The 20,995-nt window shown below is 36.9% G+C and overlaps 3 protein-coding genes across 16 annotated transcripts in view; 2 read left to right on the top strand and 1 right to left on the bottom strand.

Moving 5' to 3' along the window:
• The window catches only part of P2RY12 (purinergic receptor P2Y12), a 47,487-nt gene extending 44,722 nt beyond the window's left edge, over positions 1-2,765 (top strand). Inside the window, exon 3 of the mRNA XM_003310054.5 lies at positions 748-2,765. Coding sequence (XP_003310102.1) covers positions 762-1,790 — 1,029 coding nt within the window. The 5' untranslated portion in view covers positions 748-761 and the 3' untranslated portion in view covers positions 1,791-2,765. The remainder of the gene's footprint in view (positions 1-747) is intronic.
• MED12L (mediator complex subunit 12L) overlaps positions 1-20,995 on the bottom strand; it is a 346,021-nt gene that overhangs the window by 93,388 nt on the left and 231,638 nt on the right. The gene's annotated exons all lie outside the window — the stretch shown is intronic.
• On the top strand, positions 10,065-13,301 carry P2RY13 (purinergic receptor P2Y13). Its single transcript, XM_001145323.5, has 2 exons — positions 10,065-10,133; positions 10,608-13,301. The coding sequence occupies exons 1-2, from the start codon at positions 10,086-10,088 to the stop codon at positions 11,622-11,624; spliced, it is 1,065 nt and encodes a 354-aa protein (XP_001145323.2). The 5' UTR covers positions 10,065-10,085; the 3' UTR covers positions 11,625-13,301.

Here is a 20,995-nt window from a genome sequence, read left to right as displayed (position 1 = left end):
ATGTATGCAGCAACTTCAAAACACTGAGAAAAGTTGGAAATAAGATACACATGGGTTAAAATATTTGAAGCAGAATAATGAATCTCTGTGAGGCCAATCTTTGAATGAGTGAGCAATATAGAGGCAGGAATATCTTCCAAATATAAAGAAAAAAGGTCAGCTTTTTTTTTTTTTTACTGATTCAGTATTTTATTTAATAAGTTTCCCAAGAGTAATTTTACATCAATTTCTTCCCCCTTTTTATTACTTTAGGATTCTAACAGGCAATTATCCATAATTTCTCTCTCAACTGTTTTGACGGTACTACAGTAAAAGAAGCTCAGAAATAAGGACGTTGGGGGGGAAAGTGACTGTGAATAGAAACCAAAAAGCTAAAAGGCATGGAGGGGAAGCTAGAGAAGAGTAAAGCACAGCCCCATTATTTCTCTTCTAGCTTTTGCATATAAATATGAGTGAGCTCTAAGACAAAATGTGCTTTAAGAGGCAAACATTCAACAAATAAAAAAATACTAAGCATCTATAACTTCACATATTGTACTTCAGATCATTTCTCTTCAGCAGAGATGCAATATTTGATGCGATGAAATATTTTGGGATTCAGTTTTCTGTGTTCATACTAACTACTACAATGAAGATGAGAAACCTCAACTTTTAGAGGAGGCTGTGTCCAAAAAAGTTACACACAGAGATAACAGCAATAATAACTACCTTAGGCTGAAAATAACCATCCTCTCTTTTGTTCTCTAGGTAACCAACAAGAAATGCAAGCCGTCGACAACCTCACCTCTGCGCCTGGGAACACCAGTCTGTGCACCAGAGACTACAAAATCACCCAGGTCCTCTTCCCACTGCTCTACACTGTCCTGTTTTTTGTTGGACTTATCACAAATGGCCTGGCGATGAGGATTTTCTTTCAAATCCGGAGTAAATCAAACTTCATTATTTTTCTTAAGAACACAGTCATTTCTGATCTTCTCATGATTCTGACTTTTCCATTCAAAATTCTTAGTGATGCCAAACTGGGAACAGGACCACTGAGAACTTTTGTGTGTCAAGTTACCTCCGTCATATTTTATTTCACAATGTATATCAGTATTTCATTCCTGGGACTGATAACTATCGATCGCTACCAGAAGACCACCAGGCCATTTAAAACATCCAACCCCAAAAATCTCTTGGGGGCTAAGATTCTCTCTGTTGTCATCTGGGCATTCATGTTCTTACTCTCTTTGCCTAACATGATTCTGACCAACAGGCAGCCGAGAGACAAGAATGTGAAGAAATGCTCTTTCCTTAAATCAGAGTTCGGTCTAGTCTGGCATGAAATAGTAAATTACATCTGTCAAGTCATTTTCTGGATTAATTTCTTAATTGTTACTGTATGTTATACACTCATTACAAAAGAACTGTACCGGTCATATGTAAGAACGAGGGGTGTAGGTAAAGTCCCCAGGAAAAAGGTGAACGTCAAAGTTTTCATTATCATTGCTGTATTCTTTATTTGTTTTGTTCCTTTCCATTTTGCCCGAATTCCTTACACCCTGAGCCAAACCCGGGATGTCTTTGACTGCACCGCTGAAAATACTCTGTTCTATGTGAAAGAGAGCACTCTATGGTTAACTTCCTTAAATGCATGCCTGGATCCGTTCATCTATTTTTTCCTTTGCAAGTCCTTCAGAAATTCCTTGATAAGTATGCTGAAGTGCCCCAATTCTGCAACATCTCTGTCCCAGGACAATAGGAAAAAAGAACAGGATGGTGGTGACCCAAATGAAGAGACTCCAATGTAAACAAATTAACTAAGGAAATATTTCAATCTCTTTGTGTTCCGAACTCGTTAAAGCAAAGCGCTAAGTAAAAATATTAACTGACGAAGAAGCAACTAAGTTAATAATAATGACTCTTAAGAAACAGAAGATTACAAAAGCAATTTTCATTTACCTTTCCAGTATGAAAAGCTATCTTAAAATATAGAAAACTAATCTAAACTGTAGCTGTATTAGTAGCAAAACAAACGACATCCAATTGTCATGCTGCATGCAAAACTACACAGAATTCATGTTTTGCAGAGTTTTGCCAAAATGAGTAATCATATAATATTTACTGTAATTTTTAAAATACATTATCGTTCACAATTTTATTTTTTCATAATCAACTAAGGAAGAACGATCAATTGGATATAATCTTCTTACCAAAAATGATAGTTAAAATGTATATATATCCTAGTCCCCTAACCAAATCCTGACCTATTGGGATACTTATAAAAATTTAAGTAAGTGGGATACACAAAGAATAATAACTATTAACTTTTCATTATTAGCAAAAACCTAAGGGATTTAAACTAATTGAAACTGTATTTGATTGGACTTAATTTTTTATGTTTATTTAGAAGATAAAAGATTTAAAGAAGACCTTTACAATAAAGAGAAGAAATATCGAAGTCATTAAAATAAGGAGACTTACTTTTATGACATTCTAATACTAAAAAATATAGAAATATTTCCTTAATTCTAGAGAAACTAGTTTTACTAATTTTTTACAACTTCAATAATACCATCATTGACACTTACCTTTATTAATTAGCTTCTAGAAAATAGCTGCTAATTAGGTTAATGAACATTTTACCTTAGTGAAAAAAATTAATTAAATATGATTACAAAGTTGCACAGCATAACTACTGAGAGGAAAGTGATTGATCTGTTTGTAATTACTTGTTTGTATTGGTGTGTATAAAATACAAAATTTACATTAAACTCTAAATCATTCTTTGTTGTAAATTCTTTGTTCAAAGATATTAGATACCATGACTCACCATACCATATACAACTACATCAAATCCATTTAAGAAAGAATTAATGCCAACACCTTTATTACATGTTATTGTGCAAAGTCTCTTCTGAAGATGACTTCTCATTTCAATAAGTTCAAATGTAAATGATAAAACAGGTCAGACTTATAACATGCAGTCTAATTCTACACAAGGCATATTCGCTATTTTAACATAAACAAAACATATAACACATGTGGAAGTTTACATCACTTATCTCAATTTTTTATGATCCTCAGAGGTGACTCTCAAACAGAAGGAGGAACAGACATCAATACCTAAATATAATGCCAGAAGAAATAAAAGGGTGTATTGTTGTATAAAGTTCACTGAACTTTAATAATAATCACTTTTATTGAAACCCTCTACAACCTCTGCTGAGTTCTATTTCAGTACGAAGCTGAACTCATTTAACTACTAAGTGGTATTCATTTCCAACCAGCCACATTTCTTTCTCCGGCACCACTAAAAGTGAGCACTCAGTGTCAGTGGAGATACAGAGACAGTTCATATAGTATATAACCTATATACTGCTGGGATAAACAGCAGTAATAATTTCTGCTATGTAGACTAGTACGGTTCACTCTAAAATCATATGCATAAATTTACATATTCTATAGGAATACCAGGATATTTGAGGTAGAAGACAATCTAGAGATCAACTAATCTAACCTTCTTCTTTTGCATATAACAAAAATGAAAGGCAGACTCATCCCTCCACCCATTCAAGTTGGGGTAGAGCATGGACTGAAATTGACTACTTCACAGTGTCATGGAGGTCAGATGTTGGGAGACTACAGAGTGGACACAAACTACCCCGAAAATCTTTGTCACTGAGATGACAATTTCCACAAGAGATGAAATAAACAGAAATGCTAATAGTAATATGGTATTTTAGTAAAAGTAACTGAAAGTATTTGAAATTACCTATGTTTTATGGGTATGTATATATGCCATGGAAATTTTACATAAAACTCTAAAATCACACTTTGCTGGGATATCTTTATTCAGAGACCTTAGACATCATATACTACATCAAACTAAACCCATTCAAAACAGTGTGAGAGTTAGTATTTATGGAGTGATCATTATACATAAAACATGCCATTATCTCTAGCTTTTGGCATATTAATATATATTAACCCCACATTTCACAGTAAGTTTTATTTTTTTAAATGAAGCCAAATTCTGTAGACTCAGGTCCAGATGTGAAAAGTTCAAAAGATGAGACAACAAAATGTAGTCTTGCCCATAGCCTCAGTGGCTTACAAGTCCTAAAGGTATTGGTTATTGACAGTTTTTCTCAGTGGTTTCTTACAGAAAAGGTCTGAAGCAGGTGTTGGCAAACTATAGCCCACAGGCCAAATCGCAGCCCACTGCCTATTTTTGTACAGCTTGGGATTTAGGAATGTTTTGTTTTCATTTTTGTTTTTAATTGTTATGGATACATAATAACTGTACATATTTATGGGAGTAGAATGACAGTTAGCAGAGAGTCATGGGGAAGGAGGAGATAAAGAGGGACTGGTAAATGAGTACAAAAATACAGTTAGTGAGAAGGAATAATATCTAGTGTTCCATAGCACAATAGGGTGACTATAGTTAAAAATACTGTATTGTATATTTCAAAGTAACTCAAAGAGTGGGTTCCTAACAGAAAGAAATGAATGCCTGAGGTGATGGATATCCCAGTTACCCTGATTTGACCATTACACATTGTATACTTACATGAAATATCACGTGTACCCCTTTTCAAATGTTTGTGAGGAAAAAAATCAAATGAATAAAATTTCATGCCAAATGAAATTTATATGAAATTCGAATTTCAATATCCATAAATAAGGTTTTATTGGAACACAACTATTCAGGTTTTATCCATGGCTGCTTTCATGCTACGACAGAGCTGAGTTGCTATGATGTAGACTGCATGGCTCACAAAACCTAAGTATTTTCTAACTGGCTCTATTAAAAAAAAGAAGACTGGGGGACCTGGTGCAGTGGCTCACACCTGTAATCCCAGTACTTTGGGAGGCCAAGGCAGGTAGATCACCTGAGGCCAGGAGTTTGAGACCAGCCTGGCCAACATGGTGAAGCCCTGTCTCTAGTAAAAAAATTAAAATTAGCTGGGCGTGGTGGTGGGCACCTGTAGTCCCAGCTACTCAGGAGGCTGAGGCAGGAGAACCGCTTGAACACACGAGGTTGCAGTGAGCCGAGATTGAGCCACTGCACTCCAGCCTGGGCAACAGAGTGAGACTCCATCTCTAAATAAATAAACAAATAAAAATTAAAAAAGAAGACTGCTTCCCCCTGGACCAGTACTTTAAAAACAGGCGGAAAAAAACCTTTTACAAAAAAAAACCACAACTCTCTTTTTGTACCTGGTGTTTCAATCATTTTGCACTGAAGACATCTGATCACTGTTCACTGCCAACACTCAAGGTGTGATTACAATACTGCCAGTGGGAACTAAAGATGTGGAAATGCACTTCATAATCAATAGGTAGTGAGAAATCGCCTTTTTTTTTTTAAATGGGGCAAGAGCATGAAAAGGCAATTTCCAGGAGAAATAGAAATGGCAAAAAAAAAAAAAAAAAAAAAAAGAAAGAAAAAACACATAACATCACCAATAAGGAAATAAATTTATATTTATATAACATGGCTTTTTCACTTATAGATTTCAAATTAATTTAAAAGTTTTTTTTCTTTTTTTTGAGATAGAGTCTTGTTCTGTCACCCAGGCTGGAGTGCAGTGACATGATGTCGGCTCACTGCAACCTCCGCCTCCCGGGTACAAGCAATTCTCTGCCTCAGCCTCCTGAGTAGCTGGGATTACAGGCACCCGCCACCATGCCTGGCTAATTTTCGTATTTTTAGTAGAGACGGGTTTTCACCATCTTGGTCAGGCTGGTCTTGAACTCCTGACCTCATGATCCACCCACCTTGGCCTCCTAAAGTGCTAGGATTACAGGTGTGAGCCACCATGCCTGGCCAAGAATCCCACTCTTAATTGAACAATAAATTGGTACAATCTTTCTGGAAAACTATTTGAAAATATTATTTAACATTTTGACAAATAACTTTTTCCTAGAAGGACTGAGCCAATAATCCTTCTTCTAGGAAACTTCCTACAAACATGCTAGAAAAAATGCTCAAAAATATATGGACACATACATGCTCTATAGCATTGTTTTTAATAGAGAAAAACTATTATCGTAAACTAACTACATGCCCATCAGTCGCAGCTTAACTATGGTAAATTTATGTAGCATAACTGATTTTAAATTTGATTGGCATGTTGTTAGAGAAATGCAGATCAAAACCACAATGAGACATCATCTCACACCAGTTAAAATGGCTATTACTTAAAAGTCAAAAAATAACAGATACTGGTGAGGTTGTGGAGAGAAGGGAACACTTACACACTACTGGTGGGAAAGTAAATTAGTTCAGCCACTGTGGAAAGCAGTTTGGCTTTTCTCAAAGGACTTAAAACAGAATTACCGTTCAACCCAGCAATCCCATGACTGGGTATATACATAAAGGAATAGGCGTTATTCTATCATAGAGACACATGCATGTGCATGTTCATCACAGCACTATTCACAAAAGCAAAGACACAGAAGCAACCTAAATTCTCATCATTGGTATACTGGATAAAGAAAATGTGGTACATATACACCATGAAATACTATGCAGCCACACAAAAGAAAGAGATCGTGTCCTTTGCAACAACATGGATGAAGCTGGAGGCCATTATTCTAAGCAAACTAACACAGGAACAGGAAACCAAATACCAGATGTTGTCACTTATAAGTGGGAGCTAAACATTGAATTCATATGGACACAAAGAAGGAAACAACAAACACCAGGGCCTACATTGAGGGTAGTGGGTGGGAGGAGGGTAAGGACTGAAAAACTACCTATCCGGTACTATGCTTATCACCTGGGTGACAAAATAATCTGTATACCAAACCCCTACAAAACACAATTTACCTATGTAACAAACCTGCACATGTACCCCTGAACCTAAAATAAAGTTAAAAAAAAAATCAGGTCAGTCTACATGTACTAACATGGAATGAAACAAAAATCCAATACATAAATAAATGTAAATATATTTGTACACATATATTGGTATGTATATGTATTAACTTTCACTTTCTACTATATATGTTTGTATTTCAATTTTTAAACATAGTGTGAAATATTAAATGTTCCAAATAGCAGTGAATTTATTGCCTATCTCTAGCTACATGTAGATATTTTCTACTATTGTTCTTACTCAGAAAAATAGATTGTTACATTAATAAAAAGTATAACTTATTTCAGCTTATTATTACCACTTTTAGTTTACCACTTTTAGTTACTCTTGTATGGAATTTTTAAAACAATTTCACATAATCTGAGAAAGTACCATGGTATACTTTGATGGGAAGTAAAAGTCTTTTCTAAGAGTATAGAAGTATAGGAGTTCCTACTTCAATTTTCATCCCAAATGAAAACAAATACTTCCTCATCTTTTCACATATTATTTATATGCTACTGGGCCTTGGACTGTCGATTTTGATCCAACTGAGAAATCCCAAATGAGACTACAAATGGAAATAGTAGTTTATTCCTATCTGGCTAGAGACTGATTTCTGTGACTTTTCATTTTATCTTCTTTGTATCCCTTCTGATCACACTGCTTTCACTCAATTTACATTGGCATAAAGTTTCACAAGTCCATTAAACATTGTGGCTGATTGTTTCCTTCTCACACATCAGGAACTTTCAGCTCAAGAACTCCAGAATTTGGCAAACAATTCCACTGTCACCCTATCTATGGCTTAATCGGAGGCAAGAGAGTGAGGCAGGTTCCAAGCATGGGCTCTGGAACCAGACCAACTGTGTGGCTTTACGGCAGATTTGGGTTGCATGATTTGGGGAAAATGGCTTAACTTCTGCATTTCCTTTTTTCTCAACTCTAAAAATGGGACCAATCTCTGGGGATTGTTAAGGATTAAATAAGATAATATAATCACTTAAAACAGTATAGCTAGTGTGACTTTACTGATTTTTAACTACATTTCCTTAGAGCCCTATAGGATCTTAAATGTTTAGTTTATTCCCATTTGATAGGCTCCTAGCCTCTGGGATCTTTCACTGTATCTTCTTTGATTCTTCTCTCCTTTCGTGAGACATCACCATATGTATGCACAACATTCCAATTTTCTTTCAATTTCATTTAACAAGAAACCTACATGATACCTACCACATGACAGACATTATTCTAAGCATTGGTGAATGTTCACTCATTTTATTCTTTTAACAACACTGTAAAGCAAATACTATTATTTATTTTTATTGTAAAGATAAGGCAACCATTTCATAGTGGGCATAAGCAGCTTGCCTAAGGTCATAAGAAAAGAAAGAATTGGAAAAAGGAATTGAGCCCAGGCACTCTGGCGCCTAAACATTCTGCTGAGCAGCTTCTCAGCTGTGTCTTCAAGGGCAAAAGGCCTCCCCAGCAGGCAATAGTGCTGCTGTAAACTAAGGAAAATTCAGCTAATACATAAGAAGCACAAACACATAGAAATGAATGATCTATTGGATATTTACTATAGTCAAACACTTTGACATCTACCACATTTAAGAGAATCTATTTCCATAACTCTAGAAACAGGCACTGTAAGTCAGTTCCTCTTTGGAAAGTTTCCCACACTTCAGTGTTTTGAAATTTGACCAAGAAGTGATTTCCAGTTTTCAGATTATGAAATTATCCTGCACAGAATTTATCTTGCTTAAAGAAAAACTATTCCAGATCTTCCTTTAGATTATGGATTTGGGGCTATAGGAAAATTTACAATTAATTTTGTAGGTTAAATTTCTCTACTTAAGAAATAAAGGATTTTTTTTCCTCTGCTGAAGCAAACAAAAAGATATACATTTATGTTTAAGACATACATGTATGTTCTATTAATGAAATCTTGAATCTATACTCCCAAGGATTAATTTATTTCAGTCAAAGAGAAATTTTTCAAACTGTGCCATTATTGGGTAGTCTAATCAAAACTATTAGACATTGTATTGCCTCATATTTTAAAATGTCCAGGGGGATATTAAATTTTTCTTCTCAGAATTCAAAGCCAAGTCACCCAAAACTTTGTGATCAACTAACACTAGTCTCGTCTAACTCCATGGTAACACTTGTGGCAAGAAACATGAAATGAAACTCACCATGAACTCCACATCCTCCGTAAGATCTCCTAATTTCCGCTTTTCCTATGCCTACCTGGCAAGTAGATTTCTGCCATGGACAACAACTTTCTCTATGCAAAAGCACCATTACATCTTTCAAACTTGAAGAGAATTAAAGGAAAAAAATGCACAGTTATTGGCCCAATGTTGATTGATGAAATTCCTGAAGTCCTCTGCACTCGAAATACACCAAATACAAAAAAGATTTCCAAAAATGGCCCTCTACTAAGTGAAAGAGTATAATATCTCTATCTGGATTTGCAATTCATTCCCATGGCAATGGGACTAAAAGCCACTAAAAGTGGCTAACATTTTTTAGTGCCTCCTATATGTCAAGCACTATTCCAGGCAATCAATTCATTCTTAATAACACAGTGTGTTAGATACTATTTTCAAACCCATTACACAGATGAGGAAATTGAGACACAGAGCTGTTGAATCATTTATCTATAATCTAATCCCAATTAATTGGTGGAACTGGGATTCTAACTCCAAAAATCTGGATCTAATAGTCTTCACCTCTCAGAAAACATCATGTTAACTCTCAGAGATCCCCAAACCAGAAGACTAAGTCAAATATCTACAAAAATAAACATACCGTCTTCCTGAACACAAATTACTGGAAAATCCAGTTTACAAGGATACAGAAGATTATTCTGTCTGATTTTAGGTAGTCTTATTCTCCTACTTGATTGTAATTTGGGACTATTTTCTTCATCTTTCTACTTTCCACTATATACAAGAGGCACTCAAAAAGTTCACTGAATATGCAGATCAAGAAGATAAACTTCAAGAAAGTTATGAAGAAATTTAAAGATAATTGCAAATAAGCTTCTTTATTCAAGTCACAGATTAACAGTATGAAAGTTTGAACTAAAATAGAGTATTAGCAAATGTCCCAAAGGTCTAAATATGAAGAGGTTCTAATGGGTCACATTACATAAGTAAAAATAAGGAAGGAAATCCACTATAAGAAAGCAGAACATTTGCTTCACATGCTCATTTGTAGGCTGAACTAATGACTGCCGCCATAAGAAGACAGAGAGAACTGAGTATCCTCCCAAAGGTGAATTTCAATTTTTATTATGAGTGTGCTTGCTTATATAAAAGATAGAATATGCTTAAGGGAAAAAAGGTGTTTTAAAGTTAATATTCTACAAACCATAGTTTATGAGCATAAGAAATTACATAATTTACAGCAATCTGATGTATTAGTAATAATAATGTATTATTATCTCTTAAACAGTGTTTTGTTTTACGGCTAACAGTAGCACCTGTGAATGAGGTAGAACCTGTTATTTGGATTTCACAAGGATGTGAAAGTAATGGTACTGTTAAAAGTACCAAAAATGTATTATATGCTTTGAAAATTCTAGCCAGAAAACAGTATTTTCCTTCTCAACACATCTATTGAAAGTGTTGGATAAATGCAGGATGTTAATATGCTATAAACATAAAGTCTGTTTTTAAAAAATAGCATTTGAAAATCATGAAGGGCTTTTTGTTTTCTTTTGTTTGTATATATGTTTATTGGTAACAGGTGACACTGGAAGCAATGAACACCACAGTGATGCAAGGCTTCAACAGATCTGAGCGGTGCCCCAGAGACACTCGGATAGTACAGCTGGTATTCCCAGCCCTCTACACAGTGGTTTTCTTGACCGGCATCCTGCTGAATACTTTGGCTCTGTGGGTGTTTGTTCACATCCCCAGCTCCTCCACCTTCATCATCTACCTCAAAAACACTTTGGTGGCCGACTTGATAATGACACTCATGCTTCCTTTCAAAATCCTCTCTGACTCACACCTGGCACCCTGGCAGCTCAGAGCTTTTGTGTGTCGTTTTTCTTCGGTGATATTTTATGAGACCATGTATGTGGGCATCGTGCTGTTAGGGCTCATAGCCTTTGACAGATTCCTCAAGATCATCAGACCTTTGAGAAATATTTTTCTAAAAAAAACTGTTTTTGCAAAAACGGTCTCAATCTTCATCTGGTTCTTTTTGTTCTTCATCTCCCTGCCAAATATGATCTTGAGCAACAAGGAAGCAACACCATCGTCTGTGAAAAAGTGTGCTTCCTTAAAGGGGCCTCTGGGGCTGAAATGGCATCAAATGGTAAATAACATATGCCAGTTTATTTTCTGGACTGTTTTTGTCCTAATGCTTGTGTTTTATGTGGTTATTGCAAAAAAAGTATATGATTCTTATAGAAAGTCCAAAAGTAAGGACAGAAAAAACAACAAAAAGCTGGAAGGCAAAGTATTTGTTGTCGTGGCTGTCTTCTTTGTGTGTTTTGCTCCATTTCATTTTGCCAGAGTTCCATATACTCACAGTCAAACCAACAATAAGACTGACTGTAGACTGCAAAATCAACTGTTTATTGCTAAAGAAACAACTCTCTTTTTGGCAGCAACTAACATTTGTATGGATCCGCTAATATACATATTCTTATGTAAAAAATTCACAGAAAAGCTACCATGTATACAAGGGAGAAAGACCACAGCATCAAGCCAAGAAAATCATAGCAGTCAGACAGACAATATAACCTTAGGCTGACAACTGTACATAGGGTTTAACTTCTATTTATTGATGAGACTTCCGTAGATAATGTGGAAATCAAATTTAACCAAGAAAAAAAGATTGGAACAAATGCTCTCTTACATTTTATTATCCTGGTGTACAGAAAAGATTATATAAAATTTAAATCCACATAGATCTATTCATAAGCTGAACGAACCATTACTAAGAGAATGCAACAGGATACAAATGGCCACTAGAGGTCATTATTTCTTTTTTTTTTTTTTTTTAATTTCAAGAGCATTTCACTTTAACATTTTGGAAAAGACTAAGGAGAAACGTATATCCCTACAAACCTCCCCTCCAAACATCTTCTCACATTCTTTTCCACAATTCACACAACACTACTGCTTTTGTGCCCCTTAAATGTAGATATGTGCTGAAAGAAAAAAAAAAAAAAGCCCAACTCTTGAAGTCCATTGCTGAAAACTGCAGCCAGGGGTTGAAAGGGATGCAGACTTGAAGAGTCTGAGGAACTGAAGTGGGTCAGCAAGACCTCTGAAATCCTGGGTAAAGGATTTTCTCCTTACAATTACAAACAGCCTCTTTCACATTACAATAATATACCATAGGAGGCACAAGCACCATTATTAAGCCACTTTGCTTACACCTTAAGTGTGTACAATTCAAGTGTGAGAATGCTGTGTTAACTATTCTTTGGAATTCTCCTTCTGTCCAGCAAATACTCTAATGATGGTTAAACATGGCACCTACTCAGCAATGCCTTCCCGGACCACAACTCCTATGCCCCTGCCCCACCCTCCTCATTAAAAATAAATACTTCTACTGTTTGGGTGTGTGATAGGGTTCTCAATGCAGATCCCCCTTTTCTAGTTAGCTATATTCTTGACTGCATCCGCTAAAAATGTTAAAGCTTCTTGAGAGACAGACATGCCAGATTTTCTTGGTATCTCCCAAAATACGACCTACAGTCCATGGTCTACAGATGTTTTAAATAGAATTGCTATTCTTGATACATACAAAGACGTAATTGCTGACCCACAATCAGTAACATCCATATTGGGAGATTTTTCAAAGGATGGTGACCCTGCTTGTATTTATTTACCTTGGTATTTTTTCTTGCATCCTTTTATGATTCAAAAAAGTAAAATGTGGCTTTCTGAAATGATGGATAAGAGTCTAGATCTTCTAGAAAAAATACACAAAGGAGTAGTTAAGCTCTGTGAATGTGCCACGAGCTCCAACACGACCATCATAAGGTGAAGCCCACGTTTTCTTCCATGGCCTCAAAGGCCCTAGAACTTGCCTACCTTTCTGGCCTTACCTCCTAGCTACTTATCCATCTCTTGAACTTTATACTCTTGTATAAATTTCTAACTTTCAGAAAATGCCATACTCCGTTTTGGCACCACACATGTATATTTCCCCCTGGTACACTTGGAAGACTCTTATCCATCTGTGAAACCCTATGTTGTCATCACTTGGTCCATGAAATATTACCTGGCCAATATCCCACCATCACCTCAAACCCAATCACCCCCTTCTCTGTATGTTGTCACACCTATATTATTAAACTTATCACATTGCATTGTAATTACTTCCTGACCTTTGTATCTACTCTTTTAGTAACTGATGTATATATCTGAAAGGAGAGATTGTTTCATTGTGCAATCAATAAATGTTTGATAAAATAAAGCCCATTTGGTTTATTTTATGTATTAGAGAAGCAAAAGGGAAGCCAATTCTCATTGATGTTTTTATTATCCAAAGACAACATAAATTTCTTGAAATGAAAGCTCAAGCTCTGTCCACTCTCCTATAACATGTATGTAGGGCCTGAAAATTGTGGTGCTCCTGGGGTCACTAGTGAATGATCATGACAACAGGAGGATCATGGAATAGCCAAATCCAAAGTTTTAAAGCTATTGACAAAATCCTTTAGCTATGCACTGTTGATAATGGTTAAGTAAAATTTGTAACTGTGAATATAACAAACACCTTTAGAAAGTACTCTTGATGTCTGATCTTCATTCTCTCCGATAAAAGAATTAAATAATCATTACTATTAGGGATGCCACTAAATCCATATTACCTCTACTGAGTACATTACACAATCACAAGTAGACTATAATCTTGTAAATAACTGCATCCAAGCTACCCTTGTTAAACAGCCAGGTATGTCTGGTGGGGTAACCTATGTATTTTGCCTCTAATGACATTTTCAATCTCTACTTAATGTGGGTACACCTAAAGTATACAATTTTTAGGAAAGACCTTTCAAGATAAATTCCAAGACCAAATCTGTCATCCATAAATACAAATACTTCATTCCATTATAATATTCCACTCAAAGGCAGAGTGCCTGATCTGTAGAATAAAATAATCTATTACATCAAGAACTTGGTGAAGAGGCATAGTAGAGAGATCTTAAAATCACTTTCACAAAATGAAGAACTTCCTAAACTAGCAATCACAAATACTAAGTTCTAAAATATTAAAAAAAAAAACAAGATGCTACAATATAGTCATAAATGATACACCAAAAAGAATAAAAGAAAATAATAGCTTTGGACTGATAGAATATGTGAGCTCAGAATACAAAGGCTTTTGTCAAAAGTTAAAATGTAATTACTTGTACAAATAAATAGGATAAGATCTTCCCAATAACCTTCAAGAAAAGAGAGGGGTTGAAGGGAGTGAAGTTCCCACACTCGGAAGAATTCTTGAGAAACCAAGGAAGATAACTGTAAAGTGGAAAGGATGAGGCAGAGAAGGAGTGAGAATTCTCAATTCATGGAAGCCAAAAGGTAGATAAAGTCATTATGTCATAACTTATAAAACAATCATTCAATCTTATTAATCCCATTATTTCTTACATTCCATATCCATTTAAAAGCTTTTGCCTTTCATAACTTTCCAAGGTATTCTTTCTAAAATACTTAACTCTTACCCCGACATAAACTGTATTCCTTCAGCAAATTAACAGATCAAAGTTCACACAGATATTAACAGAATATCCAGAGCAAAAAAACCCAAAGTCAGTATTATCTATTATTTAAGAAAAAACATACTTAGAAGACAGTAGCCCTACTAAGTGCAGAATTTACAAATCATTTGAAGCACCCAGAAAGACATCTCAATATTTGAAATTTTACATAGAAACCAAATGTAGGAAATATGAATACAGAACACATGTGCCATATTAGTTTGCAAATTTTAGTGGCTACCGGAATCGGCTGGAGAGATTCTCCAAATACAGATTGCTAGAACCACCAAAACAACAAAAGCAGCACATCTGTCTCCTTTAATAATCCCAGGCAGGCTATGAAATGCTTATTATCTTCATTTTAGAGATCAAGAAGTTGAGAAACAGAAAGGCTAAGTAACTTGCATGAGGTCACAGAGCTTGCCATCTGCAGGAATGGGGCTTTAATTGAGACGTGGCTTCTAAGCCCATATTCTTAACAACTGTATTTACAACCTCAGGTCTAATTTTCTCAAGTGAATTCACAATTCCAGTCTCCCATGCTATATTTCCTGTTATTTACAAAACTTCCGTAGCCACCCCCATGCTCCCTGACCCCATAAAAATGATACGTTTCTGTGTGGGTAGTAACCAGCCCAGATGCTGCCAGGTAATAAGCCCCGACCTAGAGGCTAACAAGAACTTCCCAGGACCTTACCCAAGAAGCTCACACTCATTTCCTGAATGCCTGCTGTGTGCCAGGCTCTTTACAAAGATTATCATCTTTCTAATTCTTACTACAATCTTAAGAGACAAATACTACTAGGCTCTCTAGTTAAAAATAGGAACAAAACTGAAGCACAAAGTAAACATACACCTTGCCCACGGTGCACATCACTCACCAACAAATGGGGCAGAGCTGGGACTGAAACCCAGGCAGGTGGTCTCAAGACCAGCACCTCAACTGCTCTGGTCACCGCCTCTCTGTCCTGTCAGACTTAGCAGAATTCCTCAAAGGCCCCACTAGGGAGAATGAGGAGGCTTCTTAGAGGGGAAGAGAGAAGTCTCAACACGAATGTGCTTCAACAACCTCAGGGGTATGAATGGTGCAATAGTGGCACCTACAATTACTTCAGGGGTCCCTCCAGCACTTGAGAGCTCAGGGGGAGTAAACTCCCCAATAGTGGATTCATTTGTTCATTTAGCCAGTCATTCCTTCATCATCAACTTGGGTACAGGGCCTTTTGCATCTCTAGAAGGTGAACACTGGTAAGGAACACAGATTATAATGACTCAAGATGTGATAAGAGGTGTGAGAGACACACCACAGAAGTTCAAAGGAATAGGCAATTAATTCCACATGGAGAAAATGAAGAAGGGTTCACAGGAGATGGAAATTTGAACTGGAACTTGAAGAAAACAGAGCATTCAAAAGGGAACCCTGCGGCACAATGAGCAGTTTCAAGGCAGGCTCAGGTAGGGGTGGAACTGTGCTGTGGTTGGAGCGTGAGGGTTGCAGGGGGCCTGAGCCTGCAGCACATGACATAGGGAATACATTTGGGACAGAGATGCAGGACTGTACAGCCAAGCACTGTACTGGGATATGTAGTCTTCACTAATGAGTCGCTGAAGGTTTCTAAGGTGAAGAACCACATGTTCTGGGCTGTGCTTTAGGAAAATCAATTGACCAACTATAGGATGATTCTAGACTGAAGGAAGAGCCAGTGAGGCCAGGTCAATTAAAGAGGCCTTCCATGTATGCAGGCAAGAATGATGGGGAAAACATCTGACATGGACCTTCCAGACATTCTCAGGGAGAGAGGTTTTAAGTTCAGAGTCCAAGACCATTGAAAGTGGGGGACTCTATGTAAAACATGTGGTTAACATGTAAAATATATTAGCAATGGGATCCATAATGCCTCCACCCCCTTCTCCTCCAATTGAGGGTTGATTTCTCTCAGGATCGTTAGCTTGAACGATTTGCTAGGTCATCATCACAGAAGTGGATTTGGGGTATGTTCCATTTGAGGTATCAGTGAAAGAGCTAGGGTCAAAGAGCCCACAGCTGGGTCAAAATATGGACCCAGGCTCCAAAAATAGGACTAAGATTAGAGGTCTAGGGAATAATCTTTTTTGAGGCAGGGAGAGAAAAAGGAATGAGATGAGAACCCCAGAGGCCATACTACACAGGTCTCATGGTCACAACAGACAGAAGAGGAACAGGGGATGATGCCTTGGAACTGGGAGGAGCGGGTAGTGTTAGTATAAAAGGAGAATCAGGAAGTCCAGTGTACTGAATACCAAGGAACAAGAGAGATTCAAGGAGGAAGAGATAGCCAACAGAATTATACACTCTAAATTTAGTCAAAAGTGATGAATCTACAACTATAAGGTCAACGATAACTCTGAGGTGGAGGTGGGGTGAGCTCCAGTTTGTGAATGGGAAGTGAGGAAGTAGAAGCAACCCTTATCTTCCCATAATGGATAAGTCAGTTTAAAAGAGTTCCGTGGGGCGCCAGATGCAGTAGCTCACACCTATAATCCCAGCATTTTGGGAGGCCAAGGCAGGTGAATTGCTTGAGCCCAGGAGTTTGAGACCAGCCTGGACAACATGGTAAAACCGCAACTCTACAAAAAAAAAAAAAAAAAAAAAAAAAATTAGCTGGGCCTGGTGGCATGCACCTGTAGTCCCAGCAACTCGGGAGGCAAAAGTGGGAGAATCACTTGAGTCCAGGAGGTTGAGGTTGCAGTGGGCCATGATCACACCACTGCACTCCAGCCTGGATGACAGAGCAAGACCCTGCCTCAAAAGACTTCCAGGGAGAAACAAATCAGCTTTTATATTAGTTAGGCTTTTCCCAGGGATTTCTATGATCATGTAGAATAATTCCTTTCCATGCTATGATGTGCATAGTGAACATGTTCCATGTGAAATAGCTAACAGAGAAGTACAAATCAAACAGTTGGGTGCAACCACACAGGCCAGAGAACTCAGCCTTGGTCAGAAACTGGGTGTATCAATATTTTCAATATCCATGTAACCTGGGTTTCTGCTTCCTTGCCTCCATTCTCATTCTAATATGAAGTCCTTAAAGAAAAAAATAAGATGGGAAGAAAGGAAGTCAGAGGAAAGGAGAGATGGGGACACTAAGAGAAAATGGTAGGAATGGAAGTTGAGACAATTGGGGGGAGTGATAAAAGGGAAAGAAAAAGGCAAGATAATATGAAAGAGAAAGGAAATTAAATTTAAGACTTAAGGAAGTAAACTAGTTCTTTAAAAATTACATAACTTACTCAGCATGTGAACTTTTGCCACTCTTGTAATACAACTCAAACTGACAAATATAACATCCTGAGGCATAATAATAGAATGTCCACCTTTATTTTTGAACTTCAGTTTAAACGTTAAATGTGTGTATATGACTTTACTTACTGGTGTTGATCTTAATTGTATCTAATGTATTCCTGAAGGCTTTCATAGCTTTGGGTTTTTTTTTAAAATATTAGCTTTATGTATTGACTTTGTGTCATATATACACATAATGTCACTGGTCTTTAAGTCTTTTTTTATTCTATTTAACTGTACAACTGAGTTTCCTAAGTCCAAAAATGCCCAAACTGTGAATGAATGAAGCTTTATCCTGAACACAGTAACCCTACTGAGACGACCTCCCTTCTCTCCCCATATATTCTAACCTCAGCTTTTATAGATGCCCACAATTTCAGATAGTCTGGAATAAAGAAGTCCAAACTTCCTTCTTTACAGGAGAAAAAAACTGTCAAAAAAGATTATAGAAAGCATTTCAAGCAATCATCAGTTTGTCACTAATAGGAAATCAGAAGCTTTCTAAAAGCAACCAAAATTATGGATGTACCTTAACTTCTAAGCTGAGGCGTATCATTCCAACTCCACCATGCATCAGACACCCCATTCATTCACTTGCTTTCCCTTCGCCTTCTGACAAAAGACAAAGTGCTCCTGTACCCTTAAATGCCAACCAAGTTCCAAACACTGTGGAACTACACTGTATGTATTTATCCTGAATAGATTACCTCATTTAAGCTTTACAACCCTACATGGCAGGCATTGCCATGCTCATTTTCAGAAGAAGATATGCTTTGCCCAAAGTAAAAAAAGCTGCTAAGTAGAGATGTTCCAAATTGGAGTTTACCTGACCCCAATCACTAGTCTTGTCACAGCCGGACACTGCCTCTCGCACAAGCAAGATTTACAAAGCAAGGAGATAGATTAAGTTGCCCAGCATAGGAAGGAGTATCAGTAAAAGGACAACAGTCAGAGATGCAGCCTTATCTCCAGACTCAATCTCCAAACCATCCCCCTTCCCTTTAATCAAATGAAGTTCTCATATCAGAAAAAGGTGTTTCGCGTAAAGCAGACCTGATAGATACAAATAATTTCAAATGACAGATTAAACACAGTAATTCAAGCATAGGGACCCAATGATACCAATCTTGTCAAAGGACTGACTATTAAAGGGCTTATAATAATTATACTCAGCACAAGTTCTCAGCTACTGGATGTGAGCCACAATTAGAAAGACTTGTGTACAGAGATGGAACAGTAAGACTTGGGCAAAGGTTTTACTATAATCCTTGTTGCGTGTTCCAGCCACATGGAAAAGACCAACACGGGCATTCAAGAGAGATCACCTTGAGCTATGTTGCAATTAGATCCCTGCTTGTCTTTGTTTTGTAATAACGAGTTAGTGTACTATAAAGGACTATGACGCCCTTTATATGTGCATTTTCCTTAAGAAGAAACAGATACATCTGAGATTAGTGATACAGAAAAATGAGATTATAACACAAATACTATGCCTACCAACACTGGGAGGAAACACTGTCCCCAGGTCCACACCAATGCAGAAAAGCCAAAGAAAGAAGGGAGGAAAAAGTCAGATGCCATGGAGAAACCACTAGAAACCAAGGTAAGCCTTGGTAATACATTTGCTCAATGTCTCATATCAAAAACACAAGAAAACAGAATAAAGAGTTCATTTCAGGACTGAGAAAGGCTTATGAGTAATCTTACCTATTTTAATTCCTTCGAAGATGTGACACTTTTTCTCCTTGAGCGCCCCTGTCTCTTTAAGAATATATTTTGAAAAATCAGTAAGATTACGGGAATCCGCATTTGAATTTCTGTGACTAAACCAAATATGTTTGGTTTAGTTTGTTGCCAGTTTGTTGTATTTTGAGTAAAGAGTTATGCTATGCAGATTTTGCCATTTTTCATGATGATTCATAAATAATAAATGAGGTACTGCTCATAATCTGACATTTTACTGTCGTCAGTAAATATGTTGGGGTGGGGAAGAGTATATGTGAAAAACAGTAACAATTTATAAATCTAGATGAAATCTAGTTGAACAATTCTTTCAATCTGTTTGTAGTCTTAATACCTTTAAAAATAATGTTAGAAGGAAAAAAATCACCCTAGTATAAAAACAAAATTTTTTAAAGTTTTCTGGTGGCCGACACACACACACACACACACACACACACACACACACACACACACACACACCCCTGGATGTTCTGTATTTAAAATAAATTTGGGGTTTGTAATGGCTAAACAAAATTAATAAAAGAGTGCTCTGCATTTAACAGGATTTTCCAATGAACTGGAAAGGAAATTATCGCTATAAAGATTCCCGGGGCTTTTATGAAATGTGAGACTTGCTATAAAAACCAGCAGGAAAAAAATTATGCTGGTTTACCTTTCGATTATGTGAACAATAATAAAGCTATGGGCTGGCTGTTAGCTGCTCTTTGCATCAAAGTGTTACACTTTTTTCATGACTAAACATGTATTACTTCCCTTTTGGAATGTTAGGTAAGACCAGCTTTCACAAGTCCCAACTTGAGACTGGCATAATATACTTTAAGACTAACGCATAAAGGCTGCCTTGCGTTAACTTTTTTGTTACTATACTAAATTTGTGCTGCCAGCCAACGAAACACTGAAACACTCCAAGCCAGCTGTTAGGCTACCGTCCCGGGCACGTTGCTTACAGAGGTATTGGGAAAGGAAAAAGTGCATCCTATCCCAAGCCCGCTTCAGGAGAAAAAGGGGGCCACCTACTGTAGTGAAGGGACATCACCTTATTTCCTACTTAACACCATCACACATAAAGTTAAAGATGCTTCATTATACAGGAAAATTTCATAGGCCCCTCACAAGCCCTTCTTCGCACTTAGAAGGGCCTATGATAACCCTTTCACAGTAGGGCCCTCCCTTTTTTTTAAAAGGTCTTTATTCTTATAACAGAAGCCTGTCAAATATCTGTCAGAATAAGCTCCCTACTAAGATTTTATACACATCACTGGTAATTTGGGGTGATAATCCTCAGTACTTGCAGCAAAGTTCTTTGCTCAACATACTTTTATGGGGGCCACAAGA

This window comes from Pan troglodytes, chromosome 2 (assembly GCF_028858775.2).
Source record: "Pan troglodytes isolate AG18354 chromosome 2, NHGRI_mPanTro3-v2.0_pri, whole genome shotgun sequence".
Taxonomy (NCBI): domain Eukaryota; kingdom Metazoa; phylum Chordata; class Mammalia; order Primates; family Hominidae; genus Pan; species Pan troglodytes.
This window is presented reverse-complemented; position numbering and strand designations above follow the sequence as displayed.

What these genes read in the sequence shown, in the direction of transcription:
- P2RY13 (XM_001145323.5), top strand. Translation starts at nt 10,086, where the DNA reads ATGACTGCCGCCATAAGAAGACAGAGAGAACTGAGTATCCTCCCAAAG. An exon ending in AACTGAGTATCCTCCCAAAG is followed by an intron (nt 10,134 to 10,607) that starts GTGAATTTCAAT and finishes TATTGGTAACAG; the next exon opens with GTGACACTGGAAGCAATGAA.